Raw genomic sequence first — 22,366 nt, 5'->3', positions numbered from 1 at the left:
TGTCAGGTTTCCACCCCCAATTAAAACCTAAATTATTTTCTCTCTCATCTTCCCCTTTCCTTCCCGTCTTCTTTCTTTATATCCTCTCCCCACACATCGTCGCCATTGCCAAGCACCGTCGCTGGAGCACCGCCCCGGAGCCAACTCTATTATGCTCCGAATCCATTTTCGTCTTTACCTCCTATCCTCTCTCGATACTTCATCCACCTTTCATTTCTTCTTCAAATGGAGCTTCGCTTAGAGATCTGGCCGACCAGTAGGTCCGATGTGTGCTGCTCTCAGTTTAGCCGCACACGACCCTTCAGAGGCCGCTCACGGCTCCTCGCTACTGGTGACGCTTTAAGATCGGCGTCGATCGACGTTGCTGCAGTCGGTGGTGATTGCCTCTACTCCAACAGTACTTCTCCCATGCCTCCACTTCCAATGATGCCTGAACTTCGACGCTGTGCGGTGGCATCTACTCTCTAGACATCCGATTCTGGTAATTCCAAAGGACTCTGATTTTTGTTGGTGTCGATGGTGGTGGTTTTGTAGTTGAAAATCTTAGTTTGTTGGTGGTTGAAAATGGTGGTGATTGTGGTTGTTTTGCTAATGGCGTTGACGACGCTGATGTTAGTAGCGGTGCTCGTGTTGGCAGTGGTGATTTGGGTGGTGGTGTTGAGGTTGGGAGGAAATTGTATTGTTGGGTGTGTTCGGCGGTTGTTTCTGGCTGTGATTGTGTCCTGGTCATTGTGATGATTTCTGGCAGTGGTCGTGTTGGCGATGGAGACGGTGGTTATGTTGGTGTGTTTGGTGGTGGCAGTCATGGTGGATTCTAGCTACGATGGAGATGGTGTAGGACACAATGGTAGTTTTTGTTGATGGTTTGGTTGTGGTCGGCGTTTGTTGGTGGTTGTGTTGTTGATGATGATGCTGGCGCTGACGAGTGGGTATCTGTGACCAATTATATTTGGTGTTTGTGACCAATTATTTGGTCCTCTGTGAGTGAGTGTTAATCTGTGACCTTGAAATTCATCATTTTGTGATTAAAAAAGTAATCTATGACCATCAAATTTGAAAATACGTGACCTGTGTCTATAATTTTTTGGATGTGTGACTAATGACATAAAATGTGGCCCGTAATTTTTTGATCCGTGACCAAATTCTTTGATTTGTGACCTTGAAATAATTTGTGACCTATCAAAATTTTGATTTGTGGCCTTGAAAAAAATATGTGGCCAATTAATTTGATCATATGTGACTGGCGAATAAATTTGTGACCTATAATTATATATCTGTGACCATTAATCGTGTAACTGTGACTTTATTATCATTATTTAATAAATATTTTTAATTAATTAGTTAAAACCTGAATTTTACATTAATCGAACTTGTAACTTGAATTTTGAATTATGTATACTTAAAACCTGGTTTGTGTACTCTTCCCTTAAAAATCCCCATTTCATAAATAAGATGCCATGTTTAAAATTTCACAAATCAGAAATTTTTTTAATTAATTAATATATTTATAAATTAATCTAATAAATAATAATTTCAAACCCTAATTATTCTCCACTTTCATTTCCCCCCCCACCCCTCAATTCTCTCTCTATCACATCTTTCCCTCTCTCTCAACTGCCCGACGATTGGAGAACCGACGATAGAGAGTTGCTCCATTGCAGCGTCGACGAATTGGTCGCGATCTGAGGAGATCTCACAATCGGAGGAACTGTCCATCACGATCTGTGGTGGTTGGCGTGGTGTGTGTGTAGCGGCGGCGTGTATGTGCATGGGTGTGGTGGTGTCTACAGCGGCGGTGGCGTGAGGTTGTGATGGTTTTGTGTGAGATGACAGTGAAGGTGTATGGTGGCATGATGGTGGATCTGGTGGATGCGCAGGTGCAATGGTGTTTGGAATGGTGGCCAACGGTAGGGGTCATGGCGGTGGTGATGGTGAGATGTTGGTGGTTGCAGGTCGTGGTGGTGACGGCGGCGAGGTGGTGTTGCTGTTGGCATTTAGAAAATTGATGATGATGTTGATCGTGGTCATGGTGATAGGGTATTGATTTTGGGCAGTTGCGGTTTGTTCATTTTTGTTAGATCTGGCGGTGGAGTGGGTTTCGGTGGCAGTAGAGGATGTGGTGTTCGCTGTGGTGGCAGCAATGTTGGCTATGCTGAAAATTGTGACTGTGACTCCCAATTGTGACTCAAAATTGGATTTGTGACCTGAAAATTGTGATTGTGACTCCCAATTGTAACTCACAAATTGGGAGTCACAATTGGCCGTGGCGGTAGCTGTGGTGGTCATGGCAGTGATTGTGACAGTTTGGTTGATTTGTGACTCACAATTAAATACGTGACCTGAAAATTGTGACTGTAAATTGTAAGTGTTAGTGATGGTCACAAATTATTTGGTTGACTGTGATAATTAAATTGGTTAATCTGTGACTAATGAAAAAGATCAATTGTGATCGAAAAATATAGTGTGACCTGATAAATTGTTAATATGTGATCGATAATTTGATAATTTGTGACTGTATAATAAGTTGTGACTTATAATATTTATAATTTGTGACCAATAAATAAATCATGACTTATCAATTTTTTGATTTGTGATCGATGAACAAACTATGACCTATAAAATTTTTGAATTGTGATCGTAAAATAATTGGTGACATAAAATTTCTGATTTGTGATCAAAAAATAATAAGTGACGAATTAAATTGTTAATTTGTGATCAAGTTATATAAATCTATGACTTAAATATATTTAATTTCTAAAATAATTAATTAATTTAATTATAAATAATTTTTAATCTGACTTTTGAAATTTGAAGCTTGTTTTCTTGTTTTTAAAATGTGTCATAATTAATATCTTACTTATAAAATTTTCCTTTTAAATTTTGTGTAATGATAAAAAAATAGACAGAAAGATAGGGAATAAAAAACATGCTAATGTGTCAACAAGCTGTTGGCTTTTTTTTTTTTTTTTTTTTTAAATTCAAAAAAAAAAAGGAAAAAAAAAAAATGATATGTGTGAAAAAAGCTTTTGTTTTTTTTTTTTTTTTTTTTTTAAATTCAAACTCTTCAATCATGCATCGACACGTGTGCAAACTGTTTTTAACCATGTATTTCACCCTGTTTCTGTAGCAAAACTCTTAAATTAGTTTTAGCAATTTTATAATGATTTTTCAAAGGGTACAAAACGTCCTTACTTTTCAATGTTATTGTGTAAAACGTCCTTACATTTTTTTTTTTAGCATTTTCACCTAGATTTTCAATGTTAATATGCAAAAGGTACTTTTCATCCAATTTCTCAATAAAAAATGTAAAATGACAAATATACCTTTCTATTTAAATAAAAGAAAAGAAAAGAAAAGAAAATTAAAGAACAAATTCCAATCATACTTTCAAACTTTTTTAAAAACTGTGAATAAATCCAAAATAAATTATTCGAAGGGTAATTAACACAAAATATCCCCAACTTTTGATATTATTGTGCAAAATATCTCTACCTTTCATTTTTTTTTTTGGCATTTTCACCTTTGTTTTCACATTTTATTGCGAAAATCATTACTTCCATCCATTTTTTCAATTAAAAGTTATAAAATGAAGAATATACCCTCCTATTTAAATAAAACAAAAATAAAAAGTAAAAATAAAGGACAAAGTACAACTATAATTCCAAATTGTTTTAACAAAAGTAAAATTGAGTTGAAAGGACCTTTCTTTTATTGAGAAATTGAATGAAAATAACCTTTTTTGGCAATGAAATGAGAAAGTAGGGGTGGAAATGTAATAAATAAATAAAAACATAAAATAAAATGAAAGGCAGAGACATTTTGCACAATAAAATTGAAAGATAATGACATTTTGTGTTAATTACCCATTTTTGAAACATTCCTACTTTTTAGTGTATTTTTGTAATTGCCCCTTATTTTAACAAGGTTTGCATTTTCATTTTTTTGGCCTAATGACCAGAAAATATAGAGCAAGAAAGAAGGAAACAATTTACATAGTTGGGACATTGAGGAGCCCAAACTGTGGATAATTAGCCACACAACGATTATGTGGGCATCGATTGTAACATAGACCGTCAATTAAGTAATTTTCATCAATTTGAAAGATAATAAATGGCTAAGAAGTGAAAATTGAAATTAAATTAAAGTTTAGTAATTTAATCTGGACAAATTAAAATTTAACGAGCAGATTAAATTTTCCTAACCATGGATGAAATTTACCCAGTCATATATAGAAATATTCGTGTTTTATCACTAGACCAATTCGCTTGAGAATTCGATCAATCGATCGCTACTTGACATATATAACGAATTTCATATAGTTGTTAATATCTATTGAATTTTGTCTTCGATATTATTTTACTTTCTGATCATGTTCATATATAGATATCGAGTTCGGTGTGGATTGAACATTCAGTTGATCTTTACAAAATTCTATGTTCGAAGAGTTTAAAAACTTGCAACTTGACACTTGAACAAAGAGACGACAACTGATTCCTTAAAAAGGACAGATTGGTGACAACAAAGACAGCAAACTTGATTACAAAGACAGATTTTCTTAGTTTAAACTTAGTACTCACTGGAGGGGAGTGGTTCATGAGTGGTCTGGTTAATGAAGACGATTTCATAGACAATAGCAGCAATTCCAGCACCAACAAATGGGCCAAGCCAGTACACCCAGTGGCTGTCCCATGTCCAGCTGACGACTGCAGGGCCGAACGACACGGCTGGGTTCATGGATGCACCGTCGAAGGCACCGCCAGCCAAAATGTTGGCACCCACAATGAAGCCAATGGCAATAGGGGCTATGATACCAATGTCACCCCTCTTTGGATCCACTGCCGTGGCATAAACTGTGTAAACCAGGCCAAACGTCATCACTATTTCGAAAACAAGGGCATTCCACGACGATACCCCGGTTGAAAGTGCAAATGCGGAAGTTTCCTGCTCGATGTAACAAGACAAAATTTTGAGTTCAAGTCCCACACAAAAGCATGCAAATAAGTAAGTTACGTAATGGACAATTTTTTATTCGTGGAGATTACCTTATACGTAAAATTTTCTTTTAAATAAATAATTCTTTTACTTAAAATTAAGGAAAATAAGTTCTATTAACATGTTTGAAACGAAAATTAACTTTTACTTCTTTTGAAGCTTAGCCAGCCAAACATGCTCTAGGCCAGGGATTCTAAGGGTCCGTTTGGTATAGTCTTTGATTTTACTTTTGTTTCCTGTAAAAGAGTTTTTGAATGAATCTACCTTAATTTTTATTATTCTAGAGGGCTGTTAGAGGAAGCCACTTTAGACCAATTTTCTCTAAAAACCTTTCTAACTTCTAGAAGCACTTTTATAAAATTATTCAAACGAGACAAAAAGCAACTTTTGATATTCAAAAGCTCATTTTGACTTTTCAAAAATTATGCCAAATGGGCCCTAAATAAGTTATTGATTTCATAATTCAATTTTCACTTTGCTCTTTTATAATTCAATTTGGTAGAACTTTCTTATACTATATTATTTCTGTACGCGTTGCATGCTGTGAAAATAAGAAAAACTTGATCGCGTGCTTAATTTTATAGTTTAAAATTAGTGCGGTTTCCATGTTAATTAGGATCATTAACCGTCAAACCCATGTATACATTATGTGAACTAATTCTATATATATATTGTTGACCTCATAAATTGGACCCTTCACGTGGCCAACCGATAGCTACTCCACGTATTTCTCCCTACGCACAGTCAACGCACGGTCGGATGTACACCGCAGGAACCAGTGGGAGTGGTGGCGGCCGCATAAATTTCGACGGTCAAGTTAGCCTCAAGTGATCGGAACAATACCAAAATTGTGCAAAATAGTAGGGAGGATAATATATATTTGCTTGTTATGGAAAGTTAAGTTGTAAGAGTTTCATTACCTTTGCCTCTTGTCAAACCTTGGGTATTTATAGATGAGGAGAACCGTTAGATGTTGGACACGTGTATGCATCTGACGGTGTGAGGTGTCTATTCATAGGCGTCAATCAGCCGCGTCTATAAAGTGGGCAGATAATTACTTTTCCCGAGTTGAGTTGACATAAAATTGATACATCACATGAACTAGACTCATGGAGACGTCAAATCAATTAAACTTTAGGGGCAGAAAGATCCTGACATAAATCTCTTTCTAAAATTGGCCGCAGATCCTGGCAGAGGTCCTCGGAGTGCGCCTCGACTTTAGGGGCGATGATGCTTCGATCGATTCGGCAGAATTGTCTATGTCTCACAGTGCGTTAGCAGATCGATAGCATTGGTGGTGAAGTCACTTTGGAATCACTTCGGATGGGTGCTAAACACCTCGTAATAGGCAGAAGTAGACTCTTCAAAGTGGTTAGGATAGGGGAGTAACATATATATATATATATATATATATATATATATATATATATATATTTTTTCCTCTAAATTCACTTATAAATTATGTCCACGTTTTCGACGCATGCATTAAATCTCTCTCTCTCGCTTAAGAATGTAATCACCATACTTTCCAGTCTCAAATCACATAGATTCAATGTATTGACACGTGGTAGCATAATTTTTATGCTAATATCTAATTTATTTAAGAGTTAATTCTCCAAATAGTCATTGGAACTTTTACCAAAAGTTCTCAGAAGTTTAACGAACTTCAAAATTTCCCTATCACTGAACTTTTCAAAAAGTTTTAGGTAGTCACTGAATTTCAAAATTTATCTAAATAGTCACTAAATTTTGTCATAAGTTCCTAGAAGATCAATAAATCAGTGATATATGGGATCTCAATTTGCAAAGTTGAGTGACCTCTTAGGACTTTTTGCAAAGTTCAATTACTATTTAAAAAAGTTTTGAAATCCAATGACCTTTTAGAAATATTTTGCAAAATTCAGTGACTATTTAGAAAATTAACCTTGTATTTAACGTGGGCATAAGACACTCTTATATTCGTCTATTATAGAATATTGTTGCTTCTAAAATAATATGTTATTATTTACATATATTTGTAGTTATATTTTACTTGCTCATGAGAAGAATAATTATGTAAGATCTAACATATATTATGTCTTGGCTCCTGGAGAGCTGATCATTAATTTAATTTTAATTTAGTTTCAAATTTCACTTTTTCGTCACCTATTGTCTTTCAAATCGATGAAAATTACTTACTCGACAGTCATGCTACAATGGATGCCCACATAATCGTTTTGTGGCATACCGAATAAAAAGTAGCGTTGGATTTGAAAGACTACCAAGATTTTGTTCATTGTACGGCTAATTATAATACTACTTGTGTCAATTTCCTTTTTCTGGAGGGGTGTGGTCTTCTGAGCAGCACACCTTGAGTAGCCCGGTCTAGCCTTTCAGACCCGTTTATGGCCCACATGGACTGGCCCAATCATATCATTCACAGTGTATTGATGTTAGGTTAGTGTCTTGGTTGGAGTTACGGTGTAATAGTGATGGCAACATGCCGGGCCGGGACGGGACGGGCGGAGCGGCAAGGCGGGAACGGGTGCGGGGCGGGGCGGGGCAATTTGCCACGTTTATTTTTTTTATTTCATTTTCAAAGTTTTGAGTTATGTTGTTATTAGAGAATAAAATACAAATTCGAAATGAGTTTTTAACAGGTGAATTATCTAGAAATAAAATTATTTTTAATCTTTTTTCTTCACGGGACGGGGTATCCCCTCCCCGCCAACCTATTTGGGGCTGGTTTTTCTGCCCCATTCGAGGCTGGGCAACTTTTTTTGCTATCCCGATGGTGTGTGCCTATGACTTTTTTTTGGGGGGGCAATTACACAAATACACTAAAAAGTAGGAATGTTTGAAAAATTATTATAAAAGGAGAGTTTACAATTTAAATTTGTTAAAAATAATTTAAAACATTTTTTCTTAAGCTTATAGTGAGCGTATAAGAAACTTTTAACTGATATTTAGATCTTACTTCTTACCTTTTAGTGTTGGATATAAATTAAGATTGTGCATTTGAAAGTAAAATGTTTTGTCACTTTTTAATTAAAAGGTTTCACGTTGTTTGGACGAATTCGTAGGGCGTAAGAGATTCAATTTAAAAATAATTTTATTATTATTATTTTTTTTCAATTCAACTATAACAGAAAAAAATAATTAAAAAAAAAAATTCGAATGCAACCCCAGTTGATTTCCAATTACTGTCTAGAAATTGAAATTATGTTAATGCACATTTGATTGTAAGAAGACATATTTCGCGAGACAATAAATATCGTCCTATTGATAAATTCACGAATTAAATCATAATTATGTATTAAACCATAGAATAACAAATTGAAGCCAAGTTGAATTCTAGAAATTGCATTGTGACTAATGAATTCTAGCATAAAAATAGAATTAAGGGCTTGTTTGACATAACTTTTGCTTTTGCTTCATGAGGAAGAGCTTTTGTAGGAAGATACTTTAATTTTTGTCTGAAAACTAAATTTTAAAAGCACTTCCTATTTTGAAAGTATTTTTAGATAAAGTCACATTGAATCAACTTCCTTTAAAAGTTTTTCTAATTATCAAAAGCATTTTCATAAAAATAGCCAAAATGATTCAAAAGCAATTTTTGGATCTCAAAAACTCTTTTTGACTTTTCAAAATCATGCCAAACAAGCTTCAAGGAACACAAGTTAATCACCACAAATTTTGTGTCTAATGTTTACAAATAGACACTATTTTATTTAAGTGAAGAAGTGAGTTTGTCACTTCGTATGGTTTGTTTTCCATTTTAGTGAAATTTTTAAACATTTCGATTTGGTTTCAAATTACTTTGACAATAGATAAAATCTAAATTAAATTTTTTTTATGGTTGTCTGGTTTTATTAAAAATCGTAATGTTGACGGATGCATGCGGACTCAAATCAACGATTTCAAAATTAAAAATATATACATTGTTAGAAGAGAGAATAAAAGTCAATTGACTTATATGCGTATTATAATGAGAACCAAAACACTATATTTACAAGAAATGATTAGGGATATAATGATAATAATTTCTAGGGTCGTAGATGTTTAATTGTTATTTACTAATAAACTTACCATTTATCACATACATTTATTTGATTGGAATGTTGTGAATAACGAAGAGGAAGGGAGAATGGAAGGGAGGGGATTTTATGAAAGTGGTTTGACTTGAAAAATAGTAGTCGTACTATAGAATATGTAAAAAATTCAATGTCCTGAAAATCGACTCAAGAGGTGAAGGGTCAAGTTTAAAAGGTTCAACTGGGTCAAATTGGAATCAAATCGAATGCAATAAATAAATACAAAAATAATAAAATATTTTGAAAACAATATTTAAAAAAAAAAATGTTTTTCGTGACAAATTTTTAAGTTCAAAAGGATTTTTATAAATTTTAAGTTCAAAAGTACATGACCTCATTTTCCCACAAAACAAATAGTCCCAACATGGTCAACTCTCTATTTCACTCATTGAAAAAATTGCTCTTTCGAAACTTTAATTGGCTTCATGTGGGAATGAGTTAATAGCACTCTATTTTGTTTAAAATTCTGTTATTTCTTCAACATTTGCATCAAATCCAACAAAAACAAGAGTTTGATAAAACTTCATTTGATAGGATAAACTGTAATATATCTGTTACTTTGAATTCATTGATAATTTGTTTAGTATAAGATTAATGGTACTCCAGTTATACCTCGTTTGTTTCACTTAAGACGCGAAATTGAAATCCTCAATTTTGTCGCTCTTTGTTAGCGTATCCATTATTTCTTAATATAAACGAAACTTCTTTATCTTTTACTCTATCAGAGCATTGAATTTCTAAATTTAGTTTATATTAAGAAAGAAAGAAAATAATCAAAATAATGTTCGTTCTAAAATCTATCTCAATTTAATACTGTGCATCAAATATGCCACCAATTGTTTGTAAAGTTTTTTTCCATGCTTTTAAAGTTTTTGTATGTACCAAATTCTTGTTTGGTTTCATTTTTTTTTTAATAATAATTCATAAATTATTTTGGTGAAATTTTACCACATCATACAAATTATATGTGAATTGTATAAAAAAAATATTAAATTTCTTTTTTGTTGTAAAACTATAAGATAAATATTGATGATTATACAGTCTTATCATCATGCATAAATAAGTCTAATCTAGTTTAGAGAGTCAATTTCATTTCAATTATAACTCTCATTTTGAACCATATAAATACAGGTTTGATTCTAAAAAAAATACACAATTGAGTTTTTAATTTTATAATACGTTATTAACATGTGTCTCTTAACATCAAAGTGAATTAGTTAGAATGCGGTAATAATTTTCTATGCCTGTATGTTTGGTGGTTGCGAGTTCGTCAAAATTAATTTTGCAGAATTTTCTTATACTTATATTACTTCTATACGCTTGCATGCTGTGAAAATAAGAAAAACTTGATTGCGTGCTTAATTTTATTGCTTAAAATTCGTAAGGATTGTATGTTAATTAGGATAATAATAATTAGGATCTTTAACCACTAAACCCACTTATAAATTCTGTGAACTAATTCATGTATATATATATATATATATTCTCTCCACTAAATCCACTTATACATTATGGCCACGTCTTCTGCGCATGCACTAAATCTCTATCCGCCCTCTTGCTTTTTCTCTCTAAGAAAGTAATCACCATATAATTAATGATTTACATACAGTACTGCCTAATCTCAAATCACAAAGATTCAATGCATTGACACATATTCGCATAATTTTTATGCTATCATCCAATGTATTTAACCTGTGCATAATATACTCTTATATTTGTCGACTACAAAATATTGTTGCTCTTGAAGTAACATGCTATTATTTTTATATATTCTAGCTAAATCTTACTCGCTCATGAAGTGAATAAGCATAAGATCTAACATAAATTATGTTTTTGCTCAAATCCTTGAATAATCTTTTATTCTAAACAATAATATATTATTGCTCCTGAAGAGAATGGTATTATAATCTCATTATCTCATGAGAATATTGATATATTGCTCTCGAATAAGTAATAGTAAAATATAACGTGCTATCGAAGTAACACATGTTTCGAATAATCATTGTGAATTATTGCTTATCCACGGAAGAAAAAAAATATAATTCATGTTATATTGACAGTGATTAGTTTGACCACTTGATTTATTATTATATGATTATACAATATTTAATCATACTCTTCAAAAATTAATTATATTTCCTATTATTGCTCCTAAAGAGCATGGTATTGTAATTTCATTATGTCATGATAATATTGACATATTGCTCTTGAATAAGTTATAGTAAAATATAACGTGCTATCGAAATAACACATGTTTCGAATAATCATTTTGAATTATTGCTTATCCACGGAAGAAAAAAATATAATTCATGTTATATTGACAGCGATTAGTTTGACCACTTGATTGCTTAGTTCTAAAAATATTTGCTACAATAGATATCACATTGAGAAAAATGCAAGAAAATACATATTGAACATTTTTGCATAACTTATTTTGTATTTGGCCAAAAGCAGATAAAAGAAAGTTTCATACACTTTCATTTGGGATGTATTATATATTGATAAAAATGATTGAATCAAATAATATTATGAACTCAAAGTTCGTTGGAACCATAAAATTTTATACTTTAACATAATTGATTTGGACATTCAAGAGCTATAATAACAAGTTGAATAATTAACAACTCACACGGACATCCACTAAAGTATCAATAAATTCTTTTACCTAATGATTACTCATATGTTGCTTGTTTGAAAAGCTAGTTATTAGATCTACCATTACAAAGATCAATATTGAGTTTCCAATTTTTTTGAAAAGAATTCATGGAGATATATGTGGGTCAATGCACCCATTATGTGGACCATTTTGTTATTTTATGATATTAATCAATTCATCTATTAGATGGTCCCATGTTTACCTACATTCTACTAGAAATGTGGATTTTGCTAGATTACTTGCTCCAATATGTTAAAAGTGTTTATATCCAAAGTTGATTGGATTTAGGGCATACCATTTATACTAAGGCCACTAGATGATCGAGAATTCTGAAATTGATAGGCCTCCAGGTGGAGTGAGGGACATCGTTTGGTGGTGTGCTCTTGAGTGTTGCATCTTGGTGGAAATCAAGATACAACTTGAATGGAAGTCGTGGCCCAAGAGGAGATGGAGATTGTGACCCAACAAGAGAAGGAGATGAAGACTGCTAGGGCCTATTATGGGGTGCAACTGGATTTACTGTGGCTGGAAGAGAGACATTTGATGACTGAGATTGATTCAACATCAACTTTTTGTTGATCATTTTTTTCATAGAGTTTTGCCAAAGGAGATTGTTGTGTCACACCCGTTAATAGCATCAACGAGGGCTCGATAATGATTATCAATCCCATCCAAAATCATTTCAATGAAAAATTCGTTATCAAGAAGTTTCCTAGGACAACTAGTTCATTGGACCATTTTTTATGAATTGCATATACTTAGATCGAATATGCTAGGGGAGCCTTTGTTGGTACATTTGAGTTGATCTTTAATCTATTTGATGTGTCCTCGAGTGGGTTTTGCATACGTATTGGCAAGAGTGGTCCATACTTCCTAAGAAATGGTAATGGATTGAATGAGAAGTATAATTGGAGTGAGAGATCCAACAAAGGATACTGAAGATAAATTTCTCTTGACAAACCCATGTGGTGTAGGCTGGTTTTGTAAAAAATTTTGTTGTCAATCATAATGGTTTTCATTGGAGCTAAGTAAGATCCATATTATATATAGCCATCAACATTGAAGCCGACAAGCATGGCATGAAATTGAAGCTTTCAGGATAGATAATTGGTGGAATTCAGTTTGATATTATGGTGAGAGAAAATATTGATGGCTAACATAGGATTACCGGAATTGTATCGTTGGAATCGTGATCCATTATTTGGGTTGGCCATAGACATGGGCAGAACCACATGGGGTCATGTGGCCCCGCAGCTTTTTTTCCTAAAAAGTCTATAATTATTTTCTTTATGGCTTACTTTGACGTGCTCATTATGGGATGTCAAACGAAATTTAAATATTGCATTATTAGTATCATATCGAAGTGCTACAACATAGTTTTTTCCTCGTTAATGGCATGTGAAACAACCATCATAGTAAAAGTTATGGGGCGTCAAAGTAGGTGATTCCAAGTAGTATTTCGAAAATTTCGATAATATGCTAATTTTAAAAATTTGCGGACAATTATACGCTAGCCGAATTCACAAATCGCATAAGTCACCTAGAAGCTTGTTCCAAAAATTACATCATAGTCATATTGAACGGTCCAAACAGATGTCAAATATAGTTAAACATGTGTCAAACGTACTTCTCTAAAAGAAACGTCCAGCTCGTCATTCCTTTTAAAAGTTTTCAATTATTTTATTATTTTTGCACAACAATTTTTTCAATATAATTCAGATTATTATATTAGTAAATTTTACATGGAGTATGATATAAAAAAATTTAGGATCATTATAGAGTAAGTGTAATTTGAATTACTTTCGAATTAAATTTAAATTTCATTTACTTCCTAAATTAAATTTGAATTTTATTTGAATTTATTTCCTTCTTACGTTCAACTTGATTTACTTATTGCCGACTCAGCATTTGTCAACGAACTGGTAAATAAAACTGTACAAATAGCATAATTTATTTGACAATATTGATAATAATGTAATTATACGACGTTTTCAAAGTATCAAGATGCATAGACTACAATTATAGTAGTGAATAGACTTAATTTTATTAATATTATGTTGTTTAAAAAAAATTGCATTTTAATCTTTGACACCACAATACAAAAAGCTTGAGTCCGCCCCTGGCCATGGAAGTAAGAAGAGAGAAAATTCTGCTGTGCAGTAATAAAGGCTTAGAGAACGTAAACTCTGATAACATATAGAAATGTGAGAATGATGGATTGAATATTTTCATTGATCAATTGTGTGTATATATATACACACCGATTACAAGCAATCAAGAATAGTAGAATGTTAGGAAATCAACTAAATTAAAGGGATCTGTATAATGAATACTATAAGTCAATTACATGATTACAGTAATAAATAAATTACATGATGATATAAATTAATTAGAAAAGTAAATGAAAGGAGACAAATATTATTGTCATGTATTTTCTTTTACATCTAGATCGTGTTAAATTCGGAATTTTGTGAGATGGCGAGAGTTAACGTAGTTGTTCATTTAACTTATTTCATCTACAGACTCGGGATCTAAAGATTGTAATTTCGGTAATAACCCTTTAAGTTTTTGCCTGTAACATTGTTTTGTTCCGATTGTACTATATGTACGTTACAACTTTAAGTTTGGTTTATGAATAGATAACTTGACGAAATTTGACTAAGTCGAATTTTACCAACCAACCCATAAATAAGTAAAAATCCTTAATCTCTTTTTTCCAGTAACTTACATTACATAAGCACAATTATTTAAGTAGTGAATAAATTTTGGTAGTTTACTTTAATTTATCGTCACCTTATCAATCTGTAAAAGTATATGTAAATGGTGATGTACAACAAGTATTTTTCATTTTGTTTTGCTCATTTCAAATCTGTAGCGATTTGTGACTTGGGAAAAAGATGGCAACAGTCATGAAAACATGACATTGGGAGTAATTTAATGAACGAAATAGTTAACATTACGTGTTTTTTTTAATTATTTTAGAAGAAAATTTGGTATTGGACGAGAAATGGTGAAAATGAATGAGAACTGATAAATATTCTATTAGTTGGGGACCAAGGAATCATATTTGAAAGTCGAAGGACCTCAAGTGCAATGTTTAAGAACTCAATCTTAACGAAAACAAATGAAATATGGATCAAAACGCTCGAGTGAAAGTATAATTTCAAGTAATTTCAAGAGATTGAGAGATTGTTTTTTTAGCTTATATAATTAAATTGCTATAATTGAATGCTCCTATATATTTATAAATTTATATAATAAATTCCAACATGTAAATATAGTTAGTTTTGCTCCAGAGATATTTCTAACTACAATTGGTTGGTTCGATTGTTAATACATATAAAAAAAATGGATTGATCTGGGTTGAATAAGTATATAATATAATATAAGTGAAATTGAAATTCCTAACTAGTTAATTACAAAACTTCTTCACAAAATCATTTGATTTAGATTAATTTAGTATAAATTAGTTAGAAAATAAACACTTGACTTGATAATTGGTTGCTACATTAATTTAGATTGAATCTAGATTAGGATAAAAATTGATAGAAAATACTTAGCCCCTGTTTGGTTTTGATTTTTCATCCAAAAAAAAAAAAAATCAAAATTTTAACCGTTATTTCACTATTCCAGCTATTATTTTTTACTTTTTCACTCATAGGTAGAACCTATTTTTTTTATCTAACGATCAAATTATCAATTCTTATAATCAATACCGAACAGACCCTTAGTCTTATTGGGACGATATTGGGACTTACATTTTATTACTCGTCATGATTTGTATACTTATAATTTTTGTTGTTGATTCTAGATTTAATTTTTCTTTTTTAAGATGATCTACTTGTTTCTCTTGGTTTTATTGATAGAGAATGAAAGGAAACAAGAGCACAACAAATACGAGATTTCAAACTTGATGAAGATGACATGTCTATGGTGGATTTTTCCATCCTACCACCCTTCAAAATGAAGGGATATAATGCACATGTCAAAGTTGATGATGATAACTTGTCCTTGGAAGTATTATGGAGAGACCCAGGTTTTCAAGTACAAAGTGTAAATTAAGTTGATGAGGATAATCAGTTATTGACTTGGGCATTACTGGGCAAACAAGTATCAGAAGAAATCTCCCCAGGATAATCAATATGCCGAAACTAATGATGATGACATACCTTTGGGGGAATGAGATTTCTTTACCATGCAAAGATATAAAATGTTGGCATCCTCAATAAGTTCAGATGATACATATCCGCAATACAACCCATAAGAACAAACACACAATTCAAGTTGGGAGCAACATTTAAATCTCTATTGGCCAGAAAGTCAAAACAGTGACAATTCTACTAACCCTCAACAAGAAAGTGAGACTTCTCACGAAAATTTCATTGTTCGATTGTCCAAATTTTGGATAGTAGTCCAGTCATTCAACGCGAGAACCCACCGACAAAAGGAGGAGAAGAGAATGTAGAGAATAAGGAATTTAATCATAAAAGAGCCAACCAAATTAGTAGCATTTAAAGAAGATGGAATTAGCATGCCCATGTTTTATATTTAGGATCGTCATCCTAACTCCACATTCACAAAACTTACAAAAAAAAAACTTTTACAAAAATTCAATTGACCTTGGTCAACTACGGTTTGACCAGACTTTCTGTATGCCGCGATAAGACCCAAAAAAAAAAAAGAAAAATTTTGAAAAATGAAAAAAAAATATTTTTATTTTACTTTAATAACTTTTAACTTAAAATCTTCAAAATTCTCCCCCTCCACATATTTGATATCAAAGTTCAAACAATCATCAACGTATTTCATCATCTATACATTCGAAGTTGTAAAATCATAAAGAGTTCGAGCTTCACTCAAAAGATTGCTTATAATCATGAGAATTTATTTTTTATTTTTTATTTTTTTTTCCCGTCAAACTCTTCTATAACTTTTTCTTTGAACTCTTGATATGGATGGGATAAGTAGTTTATACGTTTGAATTATGATTAGATCGGCATCTTGAGTAAGATTACTTTTTAATTGTTGTTAATGTTGTTTATGATATTAATTGTAGGAAAATTGGTACCAAGAATGAGAAATTCTTTGAAGGAGGAGAAAGGAAAAGAAAAAGCAACTAAAATTTCTACAAGTTTCAAGGCAAATTTATCGTCTAACATTTGTCCGGGGAGTCTAAATTCCTTTTATTTAGTTTTACATTTTGGGCTTATAATGCTAGATTGAGGACATTGTACGAATTATGTTTCTAAGCGAAAAATCTAAATTTTCTTTTAATTTAATTTGCATGATTGTATTGTGTGCGATTAATCTAATTTTACTTTTGGGTTATAAAAAAAAAGAAAAAAAAAAAAAAGAGCACACTACAACTTTATTGTGTAAGATTGTGTAAACTTGATTTGAATAATGTGATTAATATATAATGATAATAATATGTCTATCTAGGATCAAAGTTTAAATCAGTTCGTGAGAACTCTGGAATTTTCAGTCATTACTTGAGTTCCATTATATTATACTTGACTTTTGAACAAATTGGGTATGAATTCATTTGCTTGCATTTGTGGATAACTTTGAAATTAGCCGTCAAAATTGGGTATCTTAGAATCTTTTAAAACCGTAGTAATCCATTATTACACTAATCACCTCAATTAGAACTGTTGACCTCGTTTTCCATTAGGGTGATGTGGACAATAGATACTGGACCACTTGTGTATACGTAAGCAAATTTCAACACGTATGGACAAGTTGCCAGTCGGGAAGACTCAGAATTTGGGACATCGGAGAAGCTTTATAGCACAAGACAAATATGTTCGGGTTTCGACAATATATTTTGGGGACGACTGTGTAATAATAATTAATCACAAACAACTCAAAAAAACAAAGTAATCTAAACTCTAGCAAAGCAAATGTATAATCAGCAAGAGAGAAGACAAATAGTAACTTTAAATGTCTTGAGTTACATTAGCTTTCAAATAATATAAGGAGGGGGTATTTATAGTGTTGTATGTGAAATGATGTCCAATGGATGAAGATACATGTGGCTCCATCTTCTAAACCAAAGAAACCAATCTTATGTATTAATTCGAATTCACTAGCTTGTGGCGCATTTAATGCTCTTATAGAGAGTAGCCACCTTACACTCTAAATTGACAAGACTTTGACATTCTACTCATTACAAAGGTTTCATCAATCATTCCAAAAGGATCTCATTCATGAATTCAAGATCTTCACGTATAGGCCTTCACTTACAATGGTTGGGCTCCGACTTTGACATTTGTTGAGCCTCATTACTTTGACAGGTAGATCACTTGAGCCTCAAGGTTTCTTCTTTAGCAGGGGGATGCTTTGGTGATCATGGCTTTGACACTTTAGATCTATAGACTTCAGTAACCCATGTGGCTTTATCTCAAGGGCTTCAGGGGGTCGGTCGAGGCATAAGAAGAACCATATTGAATATTCGTTTAAAATAAATTAGGGGCATTACATCCATCTAAAACTAAGAATATTATCACTTAACTATTCTTTAGGGTGTATTTGATTGCATTTATTTTCCATGAAAAATATCAGCTTTTCATCCAAATTCTTTGTTTGGATGTTTGATTACAATTTTTTTCCATTGAAAATATTTTCTAAATTTTGAAAATATGCCTAATTATCCTTGTTTTTAAAGAAAATATATTCTTTGGAGGAGTAGGTTTCTGTTTTCCTCAAAACAAGAAAATATTTTCTTTTTTAGGTGATATTTTTTATTGCAGTCAAACACACTCTTAGTTTTTATTGTTGGCCTAGAAAAATTGGAAGATATTGCATTAGCCGTGGCCCATAGAAAAAGATTACATGTTTGTCTTTGAAACTAGTTTTGAGTAATTATATCATATTCATCAACAATACTTAGGAGATAGTATATGAGGTAAGAATGCTACCTACAGTAGAAAGTGAAAAAAAAAAATCTTCGAAAATTAGAAAAATTCCAAAATATAGAAAGGGACAATGAAAAGAAATTTTTTTGAAACACACCAAAGTGTGCAGAGGCAATAGTAAAGTAACAATAAGTCACGGTCACCAATTAGGGGTTTGGAGAGTGTTGAGTTGATAATGAAAATAAGCCAAATATCACTTTTTTAGTTCATGTTCAAGAAAAAATTTGAAAAATCTAGAGATCAATACTAGTGATAAAAGACTATATTGGCATTCATGGAATTTAGCATTGTTAAAAAAAAAAAAAAAAAAAATCAATCCTTTAAAAGTTGGAATACGTTACTTGATTCAAGTAGTGACGGTGAAATTAAAAATGATTAACATACATACACTCAAAAGCTGAATACACGATATGTGGAGATTGTGAAATAATTTTCCATTCTTGTGTTTAATTAACTTGTTTAAAATTTTTTATTCAAATAATCACTTTGAGGAATATCGAATTGAGTGTATTTGCTTAGAATCGATTTAAGTTTCTATTTTGTTGTATTCAAGATCAAACAAATTTTTAAGTTTACAGATATTCAATTAGTGTAAATATTGCACTTACCTTAACAATCAAAACATGACATTCGGGAGTCATTTTATGAACAATATTTAACTTTCAGTGTTAGTTAATTATTGTAGGAGAAAATTAGGTATTAGACGAGAACGGATAAAAATAAATGATAATTAATAAAAATGATTAAAGTTGAACATATTCTAGAAGTTGGTGACAAAGGAGTCACGTTTGAAGTTTTTAATTTTATTTATTTATTTATTTGACCTAATACAATAATATCCATCTACTGAAAAGTTTTTTTTTTTGGGTCAATATTTGTAATATTCAATGATTACAAATGTATTTTTTTTTTTTAAATGGAAACTGTAACAAATAGCTCAAAACTAAATGAAAACAACAGTAAATGAAATGTCTCAAAACTCAAGGGTATTTTCGAAGATAAATCTTTGGGGTGATAAGACACTAATCGACCGGGTCATGCTTTTGGATTGATACATTTCTGGATCATAGTAGTCTGCATAATCAGGCTCATTCACTGAAGAAAGGTCCCGTCTGGGAAAAGAGTGGAAAAGGAATGTGTTGGGATAAATGTAGGAGCATGTAATCTCATAGTGATCGTCGTTGCCAAATCTATTGCATGTGCAGGTGAACTACTGAGTAAAGGTACACCTGCCCCTATATTCCGCACACAATTTTTCAGATCCATTCCATCTATGTCACCCTGTATATGTGCCTTCACCTTATCCTAGATAGGAGCCATGATAAAAGGACTAGGTAAAGGCATAGAAGTCTGACTCCTAGGAAGTTGGGACGATTGTCCCTTACCAAAAAGCTTCAACACTAAGTCCTCAATGGCACATCTCATAGAAACTTTGAACTTTAGGCCTTGTACCAGCAGCAGTAGTAGGAAGAGGAGGAGAAGGAGGTGCCCCCCCAGGGCACATCCAAGTTGGCAGAACAATCACATTGGGGGGCTCTGAAACCAAGCGTGGGGAGTTCGATTCCTGGTGGGAACCTTTGATCCAATAAAGGAGGAATTATTGGTGGATTAATCACCATGGAGGAGGCTCCCTTTGGGGAAGGAGTAAAAGCCATGTAGGAACCTGGGAACCAACAAGGGCACATCCTGCGATTTACCTCCCTGAGCAGTTGAGGGGCCGGAGGTTAAGGGACGAGGATATAGTCTGGCGCAAGCTGGGACACCTCGTTAAAAAAAAAAAAAAAAAAAAAAAAGAGAAGGAGGGGATAACTCGATAGGAGCCTTTGGAGGAGGCTTAGCAAGTGAATGAACAACTAGTAGTACCTCTAGAGTAGACGCAGCAACCGAATGAGCAATTGATGGTACCTTTGGAACAACTGTGATAGGGATAAAGGTAGGGAATAGATGCAGACCTATCACAACTGCGACAGTAGTAGTGGGAAGCATAGAAGGAACTACTAAAGCTGGCACCCACTTTTTCCTCAATTTCATAGAAGTCACCTTGCCTTTACCCTTGTCAGCTCTAGTAGTAGGGGGCTAAATAGGAGGAGACACAACAAGTGGGAGAGGACTGATTATAAGAATGAACCAAATGTCTACAAAGAAAGCAAAAATTTAGTTGCTTCTCAAAAATAATTGTTTACTAAAAGCTACACTTACCAAGGTGTTCAATCTAAACTCTATCGGTACTTAATCCCCAAATTTACCTCAATGCACACCCTAGCCTTACTAGGTCATCTCAAGCCAGAAGTGGCCTCATCAATCCTCAAGGGTATTTTTATTGCCTTAGATAAAGCAAAAAGGAACCTTTTGGCACGTAAATGTACCAGAAGTAGAAAGAATGATACCCATACAGGAACTATCAAAGTCTCATGCTCAGATCTGAAGTCACATGTCCACTTAAGGACCATCATTGGACACCCATCAATGTATCAGGAAAGCTACAAAAAAGTCTATTGTAATCCTTCTCATGCATAAGGTGGATAAGTATAGATTCCGTATCAATTAATCTAACATCAAAGCTACCATCACAACCAAACATAGAAAAAATCTCATATACCTTTCTCATGGTCAGCTTGCAGTCGGAAGATTTCCCTACAAGTAGGTATTTGTGAAGATCAGCAAAAAAAGCCTCATCTGAATCAGTTAACTCAACTATTGGCTCGCCAAAATGAATAAAGGGTTCTTTGAAAGCGAACCTAGTTGTAGAAGAGTTATTCGAAATCGATAGACTGATGCAAACAACTTCTATGCACACGTCTCAACGTGAGATAGGCACGGACGGTCAGAAATTATAGTAGTATAAGTCTTTCGACCCTGACGGAGCACTGTTTGGTCCTCATGGGGAAAGATCGATGGTGAAACTGAACTTAACTGGATGAACATTCTGGTCAAAAGTTATTAGAGGACCACTGGGGATCGTTGGCCTTCTACTGTTACGTTTTTCGGCTAAAATCAATCCAATGCAAAAAATTATTGTAAGGCAAAGGTCACACAATATTAAATCGAGAAGCAAGAAATCGAAATCGGCCAAAAGTAAACAGTGCAGAAAATTAAAGAATCAACACAAGATTTCTTTCGGCCTAAGCCCCGGAGGTTCGATGATCACATCTAACGCCTACATCCTCCGTTGAGCATCCAACAAGTTGGATTACGCTTGGTTGCACTATAACAACCAAAAATGGCAACAAAGGGTTACAAGTGTTCAACAAATACAGATCGACTCAACACCTTCGAAGAATCACAAAGAAACTTCACTGCATCCCTCTCAAAATATCACAACTCAAGAGGACACAAGACATTACAGATAATCACTCAGAATATCTAAACAAAATCACTAAGACTTTCACGTTTAAGGCCTCAAATCAGATATTTGAGCCAAAGAATCAAGCAGAACAAACCCTAACCAGACGAGGGGTTTTCTCTCTCTCACTCAAAAACCAAGAGTCGAAAACGCGTAATGGAGTAATGAGTGTGCCAAGTGAAACGGCATGTTAATAATGGAAGGTTCGAGATTCAATCCAACAGCCATGGTTTAGCCACGTGTCTCCATCCAATTGAAAGTGTCAATTTAATAGAGTTGCATTTTCACAAAACACGACTTATCAATATCATAAAATTCTGGAAGCATACTACTATTTTCCGAAGTTGAGATTTCCGACTAATGGCAGTACCACATAGTGTATAAA

General features: G+C 33.1%; 1 protein-coding gene across 1 annotated transcript; it reads right to left on the bottom strand.

Moving 5' to 3' along the window:
* Nucleotides 1-4,468: 4,468 nt before the first annotated feature.
* On the bottom strand, nucleotides 4,469-7,387 carry LOC111369064 (aquaporin TIP1-3-like). Its single transcript, XM_022990551.1, has 2 exons — nucleotides 7,292-7,387; nucleotides 4,469-4,944 (listed from the first exon to the last, which is right to left on the bottom strand). The coding sequence occupies exons 1-2, from the start codon at nucleotides 7,385-7,387 to the stop codon at nucleotides 4,567-4,569; spliced, it is 474 nt and encodes a 157-aa protein (XP_022846319.1). The 3' UTR covers nucleotides 4,469-4,566.
* Between the last annotated feature and the right edge of the window lie 14,979 nt (nucleotides 7,388-22,366).

This window comes from Olea europaea, chromosome 20 (assembly GCF_002742605.1).
Source record: "Olea europaea var. sylvestris chromosome 20, O_europaea_v1, whole genome shotgun sequence".
Classification (NCBI taxonomy): domain Eukaryota; kingdom Viridiplantae; phylum Streptophyta; class Magnoliopsida; order Lamiales; family Oleaceae; genus Olea; species Olea europaea.
This window is presented reverse-complemented; position numbering and strand designations above follow the sequence as displayed.

Bases quoted from the DNA above. Each gene is read 5' to 3' on its own strand.
- LOC111369064 (XM_022990551.1), bottom strand. From the start codon at position 7,387: ATGTGGGCCATAAACGGGTCTGAAAGGCTAGACCGGGCTACTCAAGGT. The intron at 4,945-7,291 runs GTAGTATTATAA...TGTTACATCGAG, and splicing joins GAAAAAGGAAATTGACACAA to CAGGAAACTTCCGCATTTGC.